Source organism: Polypterus senegalus, chromosome 6 (assembly GCF_016835505.1).
Source record: "Polypterus senegalus isolate Bchr_013 chromosome 6, ASM1683550v1, whole genome shotgun sequence".
Lineage (NCBI taxonomy): Eukaryota > Metazoa > Chordata > Cladistia > Polypteriformes > Polypteridae > Polypterus > Polypterus senegalus.
In genome coordinates, this window is record NC_053159.1 from 6136189 (window position 1) to 6154100 (window position 17912).

Here is a 17912-nt window from a genome sequence, read left to right on the forward strand (position 1 = left end):
CCAGGTGCAGATTCTGGTTATTTTTGGGTACCTCTTGTATATATATTGTGGAACGAGCCCCGGACACAGACAGACGGACAGCGTTTTCTCACCCAGCACACACATATTTAATTTATTTACAATATTTGAGTGCACAACCCAGTGCCTCCAGCACCAATCCTTCAAAGTCCAGTGCCTGCCTTCTTCAGGCTGCCTCCACTCTTCTCCAACACGACTTCATCCACTCCTCGCCCGATTCCAGTTATTGAATGAAGGGAGGCAGCCCCCTTTATACAAGCCTGGATGGCTCCAGGTGCTTCCTGACACTCCCTTGTGTGGCGGAAGTGCCGGCTGCGCACTTCCGGGTGTCCCCAGTCTTCTTCCCCCCCAGCACTTCCTGGTGTGGCGGAAGTGCTGAGGTGCAGGGCTCTCCAGGCACCGGGGCCCCCTCGTGGTCTGGAGGAGGCGCAAGCCCTCCTTCGGTCCTCCTGGGCATCCCGGCTGGGTACCACCCCCATCAGCCGCCTGCCACAATATATATATATACTAGCCGTCCCCCGTGACTCCACCTACGTGGAGACAGGACAATGAGGAGGGTCTTGCCCGGCTCCGCACTCCTGACGTCACACTTCCCCACTCCTGCAAGTGAACTGTGGTTCTTAGCCCAATGAGAGAAGTCACAAAATTAACCGGAATGTTCAAGTCATTTCTCGAAAATAAACCCATCTAAATCCGTTAAGTAGTTCTCTCTTGAAAAGCGGACAGACGTACAGACAGACGTTTGATTTCATATACAGATACTATCCGTCCTGCGTGGCTCCGCCCACGTGGTAGTGAGACAGGACAGTGAGGAGGCCCCGCCCAGCTCTCTACTCCTGATGTCACTCTTCCCCCTCCACCTCGGCCTGCAGCCTCCGTCTTGGATTAGCTCTGATAAATCGGTACCGCAGGCGAACTCTGATACTTAGCGTGATGAGAGAAGTCGCAAAATCAACCGGAATGTTCAAGCAAATTCTAGAAAAAAAATCCGTTGAGTAGTTCTCTCGTTCGCTAGCTAAGCGGATGTAAGATACGCCCCGAGGCCGGTGTGTGAGTGAGGAGAGCCCCGCTGCCTCTCTCTCGGGTCATCATTAACTCTCATTAAAATCGCATGGCGGTGCTAAGGGTGATTCCTGTGCTTCACCTTCTGTATCATAAAAGGCACACGAGCTCATAGAAGAGTTTTGTTTTGCAGGTGATGTCACTGAAAAATATCCTGAACAAAGCCAGCATCCAGGACCTGACAGATTCTGCAGTGCTGTCTTCGAGTGAAGCCCTCAACACGTCCTCCGTGAACTTCATGGCGGCAGTCAATGGAGTAATTCAGAGTCTTGGTATGGGATACTGGAGAGCGTGGGCTACAGACTCTACTGCCAAGACCGCCAATTGCACAGAAAGGTCAGTCGCCAAAGAAATGTCAGTCATTTCCCAACCCGCTATATCCTAACTACAGGGTCATGGGGGTCTGCTGGAGCCAATCCCGGCCAGCACAGGGTGCAAGGCAGGAAACAACCCCAGGCAGGGCGCCAGCCCACCACAGCCAAAGAAATGTCTACCCTGGAAAGGCCCTGTTTATAATTTACAGCAGATTTACGAAGTGTTCAGCTGCCTTTACTCTCCGCACACTCTTATTAGTGTTGTAGTTTTAGGACATTAGGAAAACTGTTGATGAGAGCAGGCCATTCAGCCCACCAAAGCTCGCCAGTCCTACCCACCTAATTCGTCCATCAAGTCGAGCTTTGAATGTCCCTAAAGTCCTACTGTCCACCACTGATTCCATGTGTTTATGGTTGACTTCCTAATGTTTGTTTGAAATCTCCTCTTAACAAGTTTCCGACTGTGTCCCCGTGTTCTTGATGAACTCATCTTAAAATCGATCCACTGGAGTAATTCATCCATCCATCCATTATCCAACCCGCTATTCCCTAACTACAAGGTCTGCTGGAGTCAATCCCAGCCAACACAGGGCGCAAGGCAGGATAAATCCTGGGCAGGGTGCCAGCCCACCGCAGGGCACACACACACCAAGCACACACTAGTGACAATTTACAATCGGCAATGCATCTAACCTGCATGTCTTTGGACTGTGGGAGGAAACCCAGGCAGACATGAGGAGAACATGCAGACTCCACGCAGGGAGGACCCGGGAGGCGAACTCCAGGTCTCCTAACTGCGAGGCAGCAGCACTACCCACTGTGCCGCCCCTGGACTAATTGACCTTTATAATTTTAAACATTTCAGTCAGGTCACCTCTTCATCTCCTTTAAAGGCTCAGCTCTTTTCATCTTTCCTCTTAACTCATCCCTTGTAGTCCAGGAACAGAATGTTAGGCTATATAGCGCCTTGATGACAGCCTAGTCGCTTTTTGTAGACCAAAACTGCACATAGGACTTCAGATGAGGCCTCACCAGTGTGTTTTAAAGCCTGGGCAGAACCTCCTGTGACTTGTACTGCACACATCAAGGCGCTATATAACCTGACAGTCTGTTAGCCTTCTTAATGGCTTCTGAACACTGTCTGGAAGTCGATAGCTTAGAGTCCACTATGACTCCTAAGTCCTTCTCATGAGGCGTACTTTCAGTTGTCATCTCCTGTAGCCCTGCAATCAGCCTCGTTGCTCTTCTCTGGACTTCCTCTAGTGCTGTTATGTCCTTTTGTAGACCAAAGCTGCACCTGGTACTCCAGATGAGGTCTCACCAGTGTGTTATAAAGTTTCAGAATAATCTCCTTGGACTTCAAGGCGCTATATAACCTGACATTCTGTTTTCTTTCTTTTCGGCTTCTGCACACTGTCTGGCAGTTCATTGTGTCAAGTCTACTACGGCTCCAAAATCCTTTAATCTGTCCTCCTAACTCACCCCCTTGTTGCCCTGAAACAGCCTCGTTGCTCTTCTCTGGACCTTCTCTTGTGCTGTTATGTCCTTTTTGTAGCCTGGAGACCCAAACTGCACCCAGGACTCCAGATGAGGCCTCACCAGTGTGTGCCTGAGCAGAACCTCCTGTCAAGGCGCTATATAACCTGACATTCTATTAGCCTTCTTCATGGCTTCTGCACACTGTCTGGCAGTTTATAATGTTGAATCCACTACGACTCCTAAATCTTTTAATCTTTCCTCATAATTCAACCCCTGTAGTCCCTGAATCAGCCCAGTCACTCCTCTCTGGACCTTCTCTTGTGCTGTTATGTCTTTATGGAGACCCAAACTGCACCCAGGACTCCAGATGAGGCCTCACCAGTGTGTGCCTGAGCAGAACCTCCTGTCAAGGCGCTATATAACCTGACATTCTATTAGCCTTCTTCATGGCTTCTGCACACTGTCTGGCAGTTTATAATGTTGAATCCACTACGACTCCTAAATCTTTTAATCTTTCCTCATAATTCAACCCCTGTAGTCCCTGAATCAGCCCAGTCACTCCTCTCTGGACCTTCTCTTGTGCTGTTATGTCTTTATGGAGACCCAAACTGCACCCAGGACTCCAGATGAGGCCTCACCAGTGTGTTATGAAGCCTGAGCAGAACCTCCTTGGACTTGTACTCCACACATCAAGGCGCTATATAACCTGACATTCTTTTAGCCTTCTTCATGGCTTCTGAACGCTGTCTGGCAGTTCATTGTGTCAAGTCCACTACGACTTGTAAGTCTTTTAATCTTTCCTCATAACTCATCTCCTGTAGTACTGAGTCAGCCCAGTCGCTCTTCTCTGGACCTTCTCTAGTGCTGTTATGTCTTTATGGAGACCCAAACTGCACCCAGGACTCCAGATGAGGCCTCACCAGTGTGTTATAAAGCCTCAGCAGAACCTCATGTGACTTGTACATAATCTCCTTTAATTTCATTTTAAAAGGGATACATTTTCCTTTTTTTTTTTGCCATTAACTCAATAATCCATAATCACATCGTGAGAACCTGTTTTCAAAAACTGAAATCTCTCATTCATAGAAGAATTGAATTGGATTGGCAAACTGATCTGTACCTAAGGAAGAACTGATCTTGACAAACAATCTCCCCCAGTCCCTCCATTAGTCCTTCACGTCATCTTCTGGTAATAACGAAGTCTCATCCCACCCGTCTTATGCCTCCTTCCATGTTGTTCTTCTATTATGGCTTCCAGCCAGCCACCCTCCATCCCAGTCGGGCTGCCAGTCCATCCATGACGGCACTTACAATGGAGATTTTACCCAAAAGGCTTTGGGAGACACGCCGAATATCCCATCTCTCATTCATGGAAGTATTGATTTGGATTATTTGTTTCAATTGAAATCCACAAATCCAAGTGTGCAGAACGTGAAGGGTCTAAAGTCTTTCTGAATCAACTGCTTACGAGTTCAACTGCTGCTCCATTTTATCTTAAATTGGACAAAAATGACTTCTCTTCACCGGTGTCTGTAATTTGCCGAGGACTCCTCCGTGTAATCCTAACGTAAACATGCCGGGCCGGCGGGCGCTCGACTCCTTTTGTTGGACTCGTTCTTTTATTGACACAAAGAGCCATTTCAGACGAGGCTCTTGAGCTGTAAAGCTCTCTTTGTTTGGCGGCTTTTCGATGTGGAGGTTTATCGATTGTTTCCGAAGCGGACTCTTGTAAAGCTGTTACTTCCATTCATTTGCCTCAGTTGTGTTCTTTATAAAGTTTTGAAAGGAATTCAAGAAAGGAAATGCAGGGAGGTATTTACTTTTATAACTCTTTGGAATCCGAGATGCCTTTAAATAATTGCATAGCCACAGGCACACAATATAAGACAAACAGACAATGCGTCATATTAACACATCGTCATGCATGTACTTTTATGGATTTTATTTTGGACGTTTTTTCACATAAGGATTCAATTTCTGTGGATTATTCTTTATTTTAGTATCATTTTTGAAAATGTATTTTTACTCTCATCTGGTTTTCTCTGTTATGATGAATGCTATTCATGCATTGTTTCATGCGTTTTCTCCATCTTGAATAAATAAAATATGTGTTGTTTTGTTTTATAAAGTCATATTGGGCATGAGGTGGCAAAGTGGCGCAATGGGTAGCACTGCTGCCTCGCAGTTAAGAGACTCGCGTTTTCTCCCCGTGTCTGCGTGGGTTTCCTCCCACAGTCCAAAGACATGCAATGACGATCCTAAATTGTCCCTATAGTGTGTGCTGTGTGTGTATGTCCTGCGGTGGGCTGGCACCCTGCCCGGGGTTTGTTTCCTGCCTTGCTCCCCTTTGTTGGCTGCGATTGGCTCCAGCAGACCCCCATGACCCTGTAGTTAGGTTATAGCAGGTTGGATAATGGATGGAAGGATGGAGATTGGGCATTTTCTGTTATTCCGAATTGCAGTTTCCTTGGAGTGACCACAAGAGGGCACCCCGGAGCCCCAAACCTCAGCCACAATTCTACCCATCACCATTTCAGGCTCATATAAATGAGATATATTTTTTATTTTCACCAACAGGGTGGCACGTGGGTAGTGCTGCTGCCTCGCAGTTAGGACACCCAGGTTTGCTTCCCGGGTCCTCCCTGCGTGGTGTTTGCATGTTCTCCCTGTGTCTGCGTGGGTTTCCTCCCGCAGTCCAAAGACATTCAGATTATGTGCATCGGCGATCCTAAATTGTCCCTAGTGTGTGTGTGTGTGTGTGTGTGCCCTGCGGTGGGCTGGCGCCCTGCCCAGGGGTTGTGACCCTGTAGTTAGGATATAGCGGGTTGGATAATGGATGCATGGATTTTCACCAACAGTTTTACAGACAACAGTCAGCCAAAACACACTAGTTGAGTGTCACCTGCTGCCTCCCGACTGTGGACGAGGTCGAGACAACAGCAGGCAGACACCTATTCAAACAAGCAGAATTCTTTTATTTCTTTATACTTGGTGAGTAGAGGGTCTTTGCCTTACAGAGACTAAGTGCAAAAAGCCCCCTCATAGGAGGGTGAGCTGCATTTTATAACAGAGATCTTCAAAGAAGCGGTTAGAAAAAATAAGCTCAGTTTCATCTAAAGGTCACAGAACATTCTTACACAATTTGTTGATTACAACGGAAAGCAGAAATTCTAGCCGTTTCTTATATTTTTAATTAAGCTTATCGGAAAACCTGTCATACGTTTGGCATCTTAATTGGACGATAACCTAGACACTGCTGAGGTAAGCTGGGAAGTAGCCAAACACTGCATTCCACACTGGCAGCCCTACTCTATGTAAGTACGCTTATTTATCTGCTATAATAATACCTAGCCACACAGAGAACATGCAGATTTTCATACAGAACAACAACAACAACAACATTTATTTCTATAGCACATTTTCATACAAACAGTAGCTCAAAGTGCTTTACATAATAAAGAATAGAAAAATAAAAGACACAATAAGAAAACACAATAAGTCAACATTAATTAACATAGAATAAGAGTAAGGTCCAATGGCCAGGGGGGACAGAAAAAACAAAAAAAAACTCCAGACGGCTGGAGAAAAATAAAATCTGTAGGGATTCCAGACCATGAGACCCCCTGACCAGTCCCCTCTGGACATTCTACCTAACATACATGAAACCTCTTTGGATTTAAGGTTCTCATGGAAGGACTTGATGATGATGGTCACGTAGACTTCTGCCTTTTAATCCATCCATCAATGTTGGAGCCTCATGAAGCTTTGAGTAGGTGCAGGTGGCGCAGGCCGGAAAAAGAAACAGAAGAGAGAGTAGGGATCAGTATGGATTTTAGAGCCACCATGAATAGTTATTATGATGAAGCTACTATACAGAAGCTAGCAATCGATTTTAACTTCCATTCCACACGACTCGGACTCAAGTGGAGGAAGCTGGACGGCTTCCTTTTACGTTGTACTCAGGAGTACTTTGGGTGTCATAGTGATACTGAATGGCTCATGTGGAAGCCCTACAAAACAGGTGGTCCCTCTCTCTGCAGTGCCCTCCAGCAGCATCCAAGGACCAGCAGAGGAGCAGCGCCATCCACTGTACCTGAGGAGGAACTGATCTTGACCAACAACCTCCACCAGTCCCTTCGTTAGTCCTTCACCTTGACTTCTGAAAATCACGAAGTCTCAGCCCACCCGGGTTATGCCTCCTCCCATGTTGTTCTTCTGTTATGGCTTCCACCCAGAAAAGGAGCCACCCTCCATCCCAGTCGGGCTGCCAATCCATCTGCAATGGCACTGGAGTGACCATTTTAAAGATCAGCTCATGTGTCCCTTAACTCCTGAACGTCCTGACTTGGCAGGGAAACAGATACCGTATCTACTCACGTTTAAGTTCTCCCACGAATAAGTCAGGGCTTGATTTTACTGTAGAATTTCTGGTATTTTATAATGTTGGTTGTATAAGTCGAATGTGGAAAACTCAAACTATTGGTTCTAGAGATTACGATATGCTAACGCCCACCTGAGAGAGTCACCACGGGGCACACTGCCTTTTTTATTTCTATGTATGGTGCCTACGTGACCACTAGGTAATTAATACCCAAACTATTGCGGAGCGACGATTGAACTCTTTTGAGTTTTTCGTATCTCACACCCTCAGACACCTTTATCGTAACAGCATCCCTTATCTACGGTGGAGCGTTCGATCAGAAGAAAATATGAGGCTGGTTTTACATTAAAAGTTGTTAAGTAGCCAATGAAATTGGTCACTGAGCTGATGCAGCAAAATTTGATGTGTCAGAGAAACTGATGTGAGATTGGAGGAGGCAAGTGTCACATTTTTGAACGGGCATATAAGTCGGGGTCTGATTTTATGACTGATTTTTCAGGCTTCAAGACCCAACTTATACGCGAGTGTATACGGTAACTATTTTGTGAGATCTTCTGATCGTGGTTTAATCTCTAGTAACGCTTTGTTATTATTGGACTGAAGCCTTTCTTCTCCAAGGTGTTTTACAACATTTGAGATAAAACGGGTTACATTTATTTTGTTTTTCCAATTAGAGCTCAGGCAGATATTGGTGTCAGTAGTGGGATTTGAAGCCACAACCTCACTTTTTAACCACTTGACTGCCTGCCCTGTTTCTTCCAGGATGAGTCTGACCTAACTGGTGCACAGCAACATACATTAGAGCGGCTCACAGTGTTAGTCCGAAGCAAATCACAGTAAAGTGTTTTATTACCACAAACAAATGTCCGTACTTTCAAATTGCAAAAAAGAAAAGAAAAAAAAGTAAAGAAACTACTTGGAAAATGTGATCCCATTGTGTGGCTTTGCTGAAGCTCAAGAGGAGACCCTTGTGAGGCTACTGTGGTGTTGTGTCTCAGGAGAACGATCTGAGAGGCAGGAGGTGAAAGAGCGCGGCTCCGTTTTATTTCTTTCCGGTCTCATTGTTGTTTAGGAGAAACACAAAAGATTTTAAGGCAGCGGCTACAGGTTTTCATTCTAACCCTTTTCCTAACCAGTGACCTGTTTTCACTGCTAATGAACTTTTTCCCCATCACTTTAATAGATAGATAGATAGATAGATGAAAGGAACTATATAATAGATAGATAGATACTTTATTAATCCCAAGGTGAAATTCCCATACTCCAGCAGCAGCATACTGCTAATAACAATATTAAATTAAAGAGTGATAACAATGCAGGTAGAACAGACAATAACTTGTATAATGTTAACGTTTACCCCCCCGAGTCACATAGTGTGGGGTCTCCTCAGTCTGTCAGTGGAGCAGGACGGTGACAGCAGTCTGTCGCTGAAGCTGCTCCTCTGTCTGGAGATGATCCTGTTCAGTGGATTCTCCATGATTGACAGGAGTCTGCTCAGCGCCCGTCGCTCTGCCACAGATGTCAAACTGTCCAGCTCTGTGCCTACAATAGAGCCTGCCTTCCTCACCAGTTTGTCCAGGCGTCCCTCTTCTTTATGCTGCCTCCCCAGCACACCACCGTGTAGAAGAGGACGTTCGCCACAACCGTCTGATAGAACATCTGCAGCATCTTATTGCAGATGTTGAAGGACGCCAGTCTTCTAATGAAGTATAGTCGGCTCTGTCCTCTCTTACACAGAGCATCAGTATTGGCAGTCCAGTCCAGTTTATCATCCAGCTGCACTCCCAGGTATTTATAGGTCTGCACCCTCTTCACAGTCACCTCTGATGATCACGGGGTCCATGAGGGGTCTGGGCCTCCTAAAATCCACCACCAGCTCCTTGGTCTTGCTGGTGTTCAGGTGTAGGTGGTTTGAGTCGCACCATTTAACAAAGTCCTTGATTAGTTTCCTGTACTCCTCCTCCTGCCCACTCCTGATGCAGCCCACCATAGCAGTGTCGTCAGTAAACTTTTGCACGTGGCAGGACTCCAAGTTGTATTAGAAGTCTGATGTATGTTGGCTGAACAGGACCAGAGAAAGTCCAGTCCCCTGCGGCGCTCCTGTGTTGCTGACCACAAAGTCAGACCTGCAGTTCCCGAGATGCACATACTGAGGTCTGTCTGTAAGATAGTCCATGATCCATGGCACCAGGTGTGAGTCTACTGCCATCTCAGTCAGCTTGTCCCTAAGGATCAGAGGTTGGATGGTGTTGAAGGCGCTAGAGAAGTCCAGAAACAGAATTCTTACAGCACTACTGCCTCTGTCCAAATGGGAGAGGGATCGGTGTAGCATATAGATGATGGCATCCTCCACTCCCACCTTCTCCTGGTATGCGAACTGCAGAGGGTCGAGGGCGTGGCAGACCTGTGGTCTCAGGTGGTGAAGCAGCAGCCGCTCCATGGTCTTCATCACATGTGATGTCAGGGTGACAGGCCGGAGCAATAGCCCTGTTAGACGAGTTCAGCCCTCTGAATTGATTCTTTTCTTCATTAAATGACAGACAAGCAGAAATGAGATGTGAAACGAGCTAAACTGAGGCTTCAAACTCCAATCACTTTCTTAATGAGGAGCCGATTCTTGCTGTTAATTAAACCCGTTATTCAATTCCATGGCTTGTTGTTGCTCTCGTTTTGCCACAGCAGACTGTTGTTTTTCTATTCTTTCTAAGAGCACCGTCAAAATGTTTTGGTGACCCGAGAGATCAACCTTACCAAGACCACCACCTGTCTTTAATTTCAGATATTGTGTGATGGGCACAGGGGAGCTGGTCATGTGGTGGCTTGTTTTGTGTCTCATTGTTGTTTGTCTACTAGTTAAAGAAAAAGAAACAACTAAGGGGTCTGAGTCAAGTTAATTAAAATAAGTCATCAGCAGCAAAAAACTGGTCACTAATTAAGAAGATGGTGAGAATGAAAACCTGCAGCCACTGCGGCCCTCCAGGCCTGGAGTTCGCCACCCCTGTTTTAAGGAGGTCTCTTTTTAAATTGTTCATTCCTAAAGGCGGGTGTGTGACGATGCGGGTTCAGCTTCAGGCTCCCATCGCTGTTCGGGAGCCCTTGATCCCAACACCGTCGATAATGTCACCGAAATGAGCTAGACAGTGGAGGCAACAATTGAGCAAGGGATGGTAAAAATGTGCAAAAGTGCTTTTATTAAAAACAAGCGAGTGTCCATAAAGTGCAGTGCTTCAAAACTGTTCAAATAAATAATCCAAAAAGAAAGACGTGGCGGTTAAAAATCAATAAATAGAAAAACAATCCTTTAAAATGAGGTTAAAACGTTCATCAATAAACAGCCTTTAAAATCAATAACAAGCCCGGTGTCTTTCACTCCAGCGTCTCTCCTGCTTCACCCATCTGAGCCACGCAACAAGTGAGACGCTCTCTCTGCAGCTGACCTTCACAATATCTGCTTCTACTTCTACTGCCAGTCGCCTTACCGATCATTGGCTCCGGTCGGCTCCCCCTGACAGTGACTTGGGAATCCCCCAACGGTCAAGGCTCTCACGTCCCAAGTCCCGACTCCCGCTACCTTCCCCGGAGAGTACTGCACCTTCCGGTCACTCCAGCCCTCCGAGGCAAACTCTGCAGGAGCGACCACAACCACTTCTTCTCCCAGGTGTTGGCCAAACACCCGGGCCGTCCACTCAGCTGCCGCGAACTTGCTCTCGCTCGCTTCCTGCTGCACCGACTCGCTCGCTTCCTGCTGCGCCGACTCGCTCGCTTCCTGCTGCGCCGACTCGCTCGCTTCCTGCTGCCCCAACTCGCTCGCTTCCTGCTGCACCGACTCGCTCGCTCGCTCTCTTTCCGCTTTGTTTTTTCTCTGATCCCTTTTCTAAACGACTTGCGCTTCTTTATATTTGCAGAGAGGACATAGCAGCTGCAGCACATTAGCCACAGGAACAATCACGGAGGTGTGCCGTCCCTCACCTGTGCACTAGGTTAGAATCGCCCACATGGCAGACTTACTACGGCCACCACACCCCCTCACTAAGCCGCGAGCACGGTGATTATTTATTTAATTTAAAACTGCTGGCCCTTGCTGAGAGGGCTGTGGACCCACTATACCACTGGGTGCTGTGGTCTGTAAGGTGATGAACCCCAACTGGCCCTCTGTGTGTGTGTGTGTGTGTGTGTGTGTGTGTTGTGTGTGTGTGATTGGGCCTGGTGACACAGTTACCGCACATCTGAGATGAATTTCTGACTCCAGCTCTCCTGTAACGGACTGGTGCCTTGAGTTTTCAGCCCCTTGTGTGTGACGCGGCCCCCAGCAACCCTCGATTATCTTAAGAAGGTCACAAGATGTGACGCATTATTACATGACGGTCATCATTGTCCCTAAAATTGTATTCCATTGTGTAGGATGCTGACACTGGCTGACCTGCTGGGTTCCAAACTCCAAGAGCAAGAACAGTGGCCGCAAATGAGGACATTTTTTGACGCACTCTACTGGATTATGAATGGCCTGCAAACAAGAAACAGTGGACCCCCAATGTGTAAGTGAAGCCATCTTACTAAGCCTTCTCAATGTGATCATCAAATAAATTGAACATTAAGGGTCTCTGCTATACTCTGGACTTGACTCTCAGGAGTGTCAAAGTTTCATTTCTTGTGTCACATAACCCAATGAGTTGGGTAGGCGAGTTCATTTTTGAAAGCTCCATCTCACTTGACGGCTCGCTCTACTGTTGTGCACAAAGGGGTTTTCCAGAAATGCTATCTTAAAGTATATTTTATTTAAAATATACTGCTCAAAAGAATTAAAGGAACACTTTTTAATCAGAGTATAGCATCAAGTCAATGAAACTTATGGGATATTAATCTGGTCAGTTAAGTAGCAGAGGGGGTTGTTAATCAGTTTCAGCTGCTGTGGTGTTAATGAAATTAACAACAGATGCACTAGAGGGGCAACAATGAGATGACCCCAAAACAGGAATGGTTTAACAGGTGGAGGCCACTGACATTTTTCCCTCCTCATCTTTTCTGACTGTTTCTTCACTAGTTTTGCATTTGGCTACAGTCAGTGTCACTACTGGTAGCATGAGGCGATACCTGGACCCTACAGAGGTTGCACAGGTAGTCCAACTTCTCCAGGATGGCACATCAATACGTGTCATTGCCAGAAGGTTTGCTGTGTCTCCCTGCACAGTCTCAAGGGCATGGAGGAGATTCTAGGAGACAAGCAGTTACTCTAGGAGAGCTGGAGAGGGCCATAGAAGGTCCATAACCCATCAGCAGGACCAGTATCTGCCCTTTGGGCAAGGAGGAACAGGATGAGCACTGCCAGAGCCCTACAAAATGACCTCCAGCAGGCCACTGGTGTGAATGTCTCTGACCAAACAACCAGAAAGACTTCATGAGGGTGACCCAAGGGCCCCATGTCCTCTAATGGGCCCTGAGCTCACTGCCCAGCAGCATGCAGCTCGATTGGCATTCGCCATAGAATACCAGAATTGGCAGATGCACCACTGGTGCCCTGTGCTTTTTACAGATGAGAGCAGGTTCACCCTGAGCACGTGACAGAAGTGAAAGGGTCTGGAGAAGCCATGGAGAACATTATGCTGCCTGTAACATCATTCAGCATGAGCAGTTTGGTGGTGGGTTAATGATTGTCTGGGGAGGCATATCCATGGAGGGTCACACAGACCGCTACAGGCTTGACAAAGGCACCTTGGCTGCCATTAGGTATCAGGATGAAATCCTTGGACCCATTGTCAGACCCTATGCTGGTACAGTGGCTCCTGGTGCACGACAATTCCTGGCCTCATGTGGTGAGAGTATGCAGGCAGTTCCTGGAGGATGAAGGAATTGATACCATTGACTGGCCACCACACTTTCCTGACCTAAATCCAATAGAACACCTCTGGGACATTATGTTTTGGTCCATCCAATGCCACCAGGTTGCACCTCAGACTGTCCAGGAGCTCAGTGATGCCCTGGTCCAGATCTGGGAGGAGATCCCCACAACACCATCTGTCATCTCATTAGAAGCATGCACCGATGTTGTCAGGCATGTATACAAGAACACAGGGGCCATACAAAGTGCTGCGCATAATTTGAGTTGCTGCAATTAAATTTTGGCAAAATGGACTAGCCTGCCACATCATTTTTTCACTCTGATTTTTGGGGCGTCTTTGAATTCAGGGCTCTGTAGGTTGATCATTTTCATTTCCATCAAACGATGTGGCATCCTTTCGTTCCTAACACATTACCCAGTCTATATCAGTATAGATATCCAGGAGGATTTCTTTTTCCCATTGAGATCTGATGTGTTTTCAAAGTGTTCCTTTAATTTTTTTGAGCAGTTTATATGAACATTTTGGGATGTTAAGACCATACAATTGTGGAGTATGTGATGTGAGCAATTTGAGATTTGTTAATGACTGTTTTGATATTGTTTGTCGCTGTTCAAGCTGTGCCTTCATTTAACAAGCACCTCAGAATGACTCCTAGGAATTCCATTCAGGTTCCGGCTAAGATGAGAGTCAATCCTACTTCAGAGTAGGACATGAGAAGGACTTCAGCTAGGAAGCGTCCTGGACCCTGCTCCTCAAAACAGGCCGTACGTCCACAAGGACCAGACGTGCACGAGTGGCTTCAAAGTGCAGAGCCTCATTACAACCACTGAAGATCAGGCCATGAACACCCCCTGGTACCACCAGAAGTACAGTCATATGAAAAAGTTTGGATACTTTGGATTTTTGTTTCTCATTGGCTGAGCTGTCAAAGTAGCAACTTCCTTTTAATTTCTGACATGCCTTATGGACACAGTAAGATTTCAGCAGTGACATTAAGTTTATTGGATTAACAGAAAATATGCAATATGCATCACAACAAAATTAGACAGGCGCATAAATTTGGGCAGAGATATGACGTCAATACTTAGTTGAGCCATCCATCCATCCATTATCCAACCTGTTATATCCTAACTACAGGGTCACGGGGGTCTGCTGGAGCCAATCCAGCCAACACAGAGTGCAGGAGTTGAGGAGTTGAGCCTCCTTTTGCTAATCTAACAGCCTCCAGACGCTGTCCTCCTATAGCCTTTGATGAGCGTCTGGATTCTGGATGTTGGTGTTTCTGACCATTCTTCATACAAAATCTCTCCAGTTCAGTTCAATGTGATGGACAGCCTGCTTCAAATCATCCTATAGATTTTCAATGATATTCAAGTCAGAGGACTTTGGTGGCCATTCCAGAACATTGTACTTCTCCCTCTGCATGAATGACTTTGTAGATTTCCAACTGGGTCTTGGGTCATTGTCTTGTTGGAATATCCAAATCCCTGTGTAACTTCAACTTTGTGACTGATGCTTGAACATTAGAACTGAAGAATTTGTTGATATTGGGTTGAATTCATCCGACCCTCGACTTTAACAAGGGCCCCAGTCCCTGAACTGGCCACACAGCCCCACAGCATGATGGGACCTCCACCACATGTGACAGGAGGTAGCAGGTGTTTTTCTTGGAATGCGGTGTTCTTCTTCCGCCATGCAAAGCGCTTTTTGTTCTGACCAGATAACTCCATTTTTGTCTCATCAGTCCATAGCACTTTGTTCCCAAATGAATCTGACTTGTCTAAATGAGCATCGGCATACAACAAGCGACTCTGTTTGTGACGTGAGTCCAGAAAGGGCTTCTTTCTCATCACCCTGCCATACAGATGTGCTGAATTGTAGAGCGATGTACAGATACACCATCTGCAGCGAGATGTTCTGTTGTCAGAAACCTTGGTGTTTTGTTTGATTTATCACTTAATTTTCAGCTGCACATTAGGTCTCTGTCCAAAAATGTCCTTCTATCATCTCCATAACATTGCTCACCTCCGTCCATTTCTGTTGTTCAGTGATGCTTGTGGAAAGGCAGACACCAGAATGTCCAAAACACACACGTTAATTTCCGTTATAGCACCACAATGCATTATCTCAACAACTCTTCTTTCTCTTCCTCTCTCTCTCTTTCTCTTTCTTTCTTGGACCTCCACTCCCCTCCTCACAAGGTCCGTCTCCTTCCTCCCAACTCCGGCTCGTCTACTGGAGGGAGGCGGCCCCTTTTATAATGACCCGGGTGGGCTCCAGGTGCTCCGTCTGATGACACTTCCTGGTGTGGTGGAAGTGGCAGGAGAGCACCCGGAAGCACTCCGGGTGCCCCTGGGATTTCTTCCAGCAGCACTTCCTGGTGTGGCGGAAGTGCTACCATCCAGGGTTCCATAACCGTCCGGGCGCCCCACTGGCAGTGGCCACCTCCTCCCATTGGGATGAGCTTACCAGCTCCGTTCCAGTGGCCCCCAAGCAGACCCGGGTGGTTGCCCTCCCGTGGCTCAGGGGAGGTATCGTCCCTCTCGTGGACCGTCCTGGCGTCCTGGCAGCATAGGGTCTCCAGCCGTCTGGCACATGCTCACACTCTGCCTTATTGTTTCATAACGTCTCGTATCGATTACTGTAATTCCCTCTTCGTCGATCTCCCTGCAAAATCTACACAGATGCCACTGTACATTCAGAATTCTGCAGCCAGAGTCCTTGCCCACACAAAGCGTGTTGCTCACATCTCCCCTGTTCTCTCAACTTCACTGGTTACCGGTGCCGTCAAGGATTAACCTCAAGATTCTGCTTCTCACCTTCAGAGCCCTGCATATCCTTGCCCCTCATTACCTCACTCACCTCCTATCTCCATACACTCCTTTTTTTTGTATGAATATGTGCTATATAAATAAATGTTGATGGATTGATTGATTGATTGATTCTCGCTCTCTCAGGTCCTCATGCAGTCATCTCCTTAGGGTCCCACACACCAGACTCTCCACCCCAGGAGGGCACGTCCTTCAGTGCGATGGCCCCTCAACTCTGGAACTCCCTTCCTCAGTCTCTCCGAGTTTGCCCCTCTTTCTCCACCTTTAAATCTCAAATCAAAACTTTCCTCTTTGACAAACTTTTGTCTTCTGTGTGATCTTATTTATTTATTTTTTTCCACCCCATCTATATGTAAAGCGACCTTCGGTTGGTGAAAGGCGCTCTATAAATGCAACTTATTATTTTTATTATTGCTGTGAGATGTTTGATAAATGTGGGCACTGGCGCCTACTCAAGCCTAATGTGTCAGGAATTCTGTTATTTCTGCTCTTTATAAAAAAGTGAAATTGAAAATATTGTTTTGTTTAATCACAACAATGTACTAACTGATAATAGAATTCTCATTTCTGGATAGAGTGTTGCTTTACTGGCTCCCTGGTAGTGAATCGATGGTTGCGTTTATGCCTATTCATTGATCATTTTTGCTGTGATCTCTAATTTTAAATGTAATAAAGTTCCATTTTTTTCCCCCCTCAGGTGTTTTCACAAACTCGACTGCGTTTCTCACTTGTAACGTGACCTACAGCTGGAGACAATTCACAACGCTTGCTCTAACGATATTGCAAACATCTCCCAAAAATCCGGATTCGCTTTTATGGTAAGTCGTTCATTTTCAGCTATAAATAAAAAGCTAACAGAAGCTCAGAGCCACCGCCATGTTCTTATGATCAGATGCTTTGTTTAACTTTTTCTGAGATCTTTTTGAGATTCTATCAAATGCTCCATGTGCAGAATAGGGTTTGACGCCCAATGAACCTACTACTGACATTTTAGATTGGATTTCATATCTCTATTAAAGAAGAAAATCTTGAGACGAGACAATTGCCAAGAGATTTTTTCAAGTCCCGCGAGATGAGACTTTTGACATGAGATTTTTTCTCCTCTCCACCATTTCCGGTTCACGGCCCACGCCCGCGGTCCTCTCACCTCTCATTGGTGTGAATGCTTTTGACACACACAGTTCTGTTCTTATAAATTTTTACGTTTTCCTCACCTTAAGATCCCAAATAAAGAAGACTTACTGAAGAATTTCATCCCAAAGGGTTATTAACAGGCGCAGTGGGTAGCGCTGCTGCCTCGCAATTAGGAGACCCGGATTCTCTTCCCGGGTCCTCCCTCCATGGAGTTTGCATGTTCTCCCCGCGTCTGCGTGGGTTTCCTCCCACAGTCCAAAGACATGCAGGTTAGGTGGATTGGTGATTCTAAAATTGTCCCTAATGTTTGCTTGGTGTGTTTGTGTGTGTCCTGAGGTGGGTTGGCGCCCTGCCCAGGATTGGTTCCTGCCTTGCGCCCTGTTTTGGCTGGGATTGGCTCCAGCAGACCCCCATGACAGGATATAGCAGGATGGAAAATTAATGGATGGATGGTGTATTATCGACTATTTTGTAGTTACCCTTTTCTTTATCAAGTTCGTTATTGGATTGGTCTACTCCCGCACCCTAAATAATAACACACACGCATACACAGATACACAGATACACTCAGACCCTAACCACAGCAGTGCCCTATGAATGACACACACAGTTGGCTAACTTTTAGCACTTAAAAGTAAAAGAACCACACAAATGCTTTAGGTATAACACAACTTGTCACTCTCTCAGCACATCAAGAGACTTATTTACTATCGGCACGGACAACATGCGATGTTTTAAATAGACCTCAGACCTAAATATTACTTTTGGTCTCCAAGAAAATATTAAAACATACAAAGACTCAGTATCCTTGACTATAGGCCATTTATTAGCCAAGAACACCTTCTTCTCGCATTGC

General features: G+C 46.3%; 1 protein-coding gene across 2 annotated transcripts in view; it reads left to right on the forward strand.

The window, feature by feature from the left end:
• abca12 (ATP-binding cassette, sub-family A (ABC1), member 12) overlaps positions 1 to 17912 on the forward strand; it is a 275097-nt gene that overhangs the window by 98297 nt on the left and 158888 nt on the right. For both annotated transcript variants that reach the window (XM_039755332.1, XM_039755333.1), the window contains exons 16-18: positions 1214 to 1416; positions 11656 to 11789; positions 16620 to 16740. In XM_039755332.1, coding sequence (XP_039611266.1) covers positions 1214 to 1416; positions 11656 to 11789; positions 16620 to 16740 — 458 coding nt within the window. The remainder of the gene's footprint in view (positions 1 to 1213; positions 1417 to 11655; positions 11790 to 16619; positions 16741 to 17912) is intronic.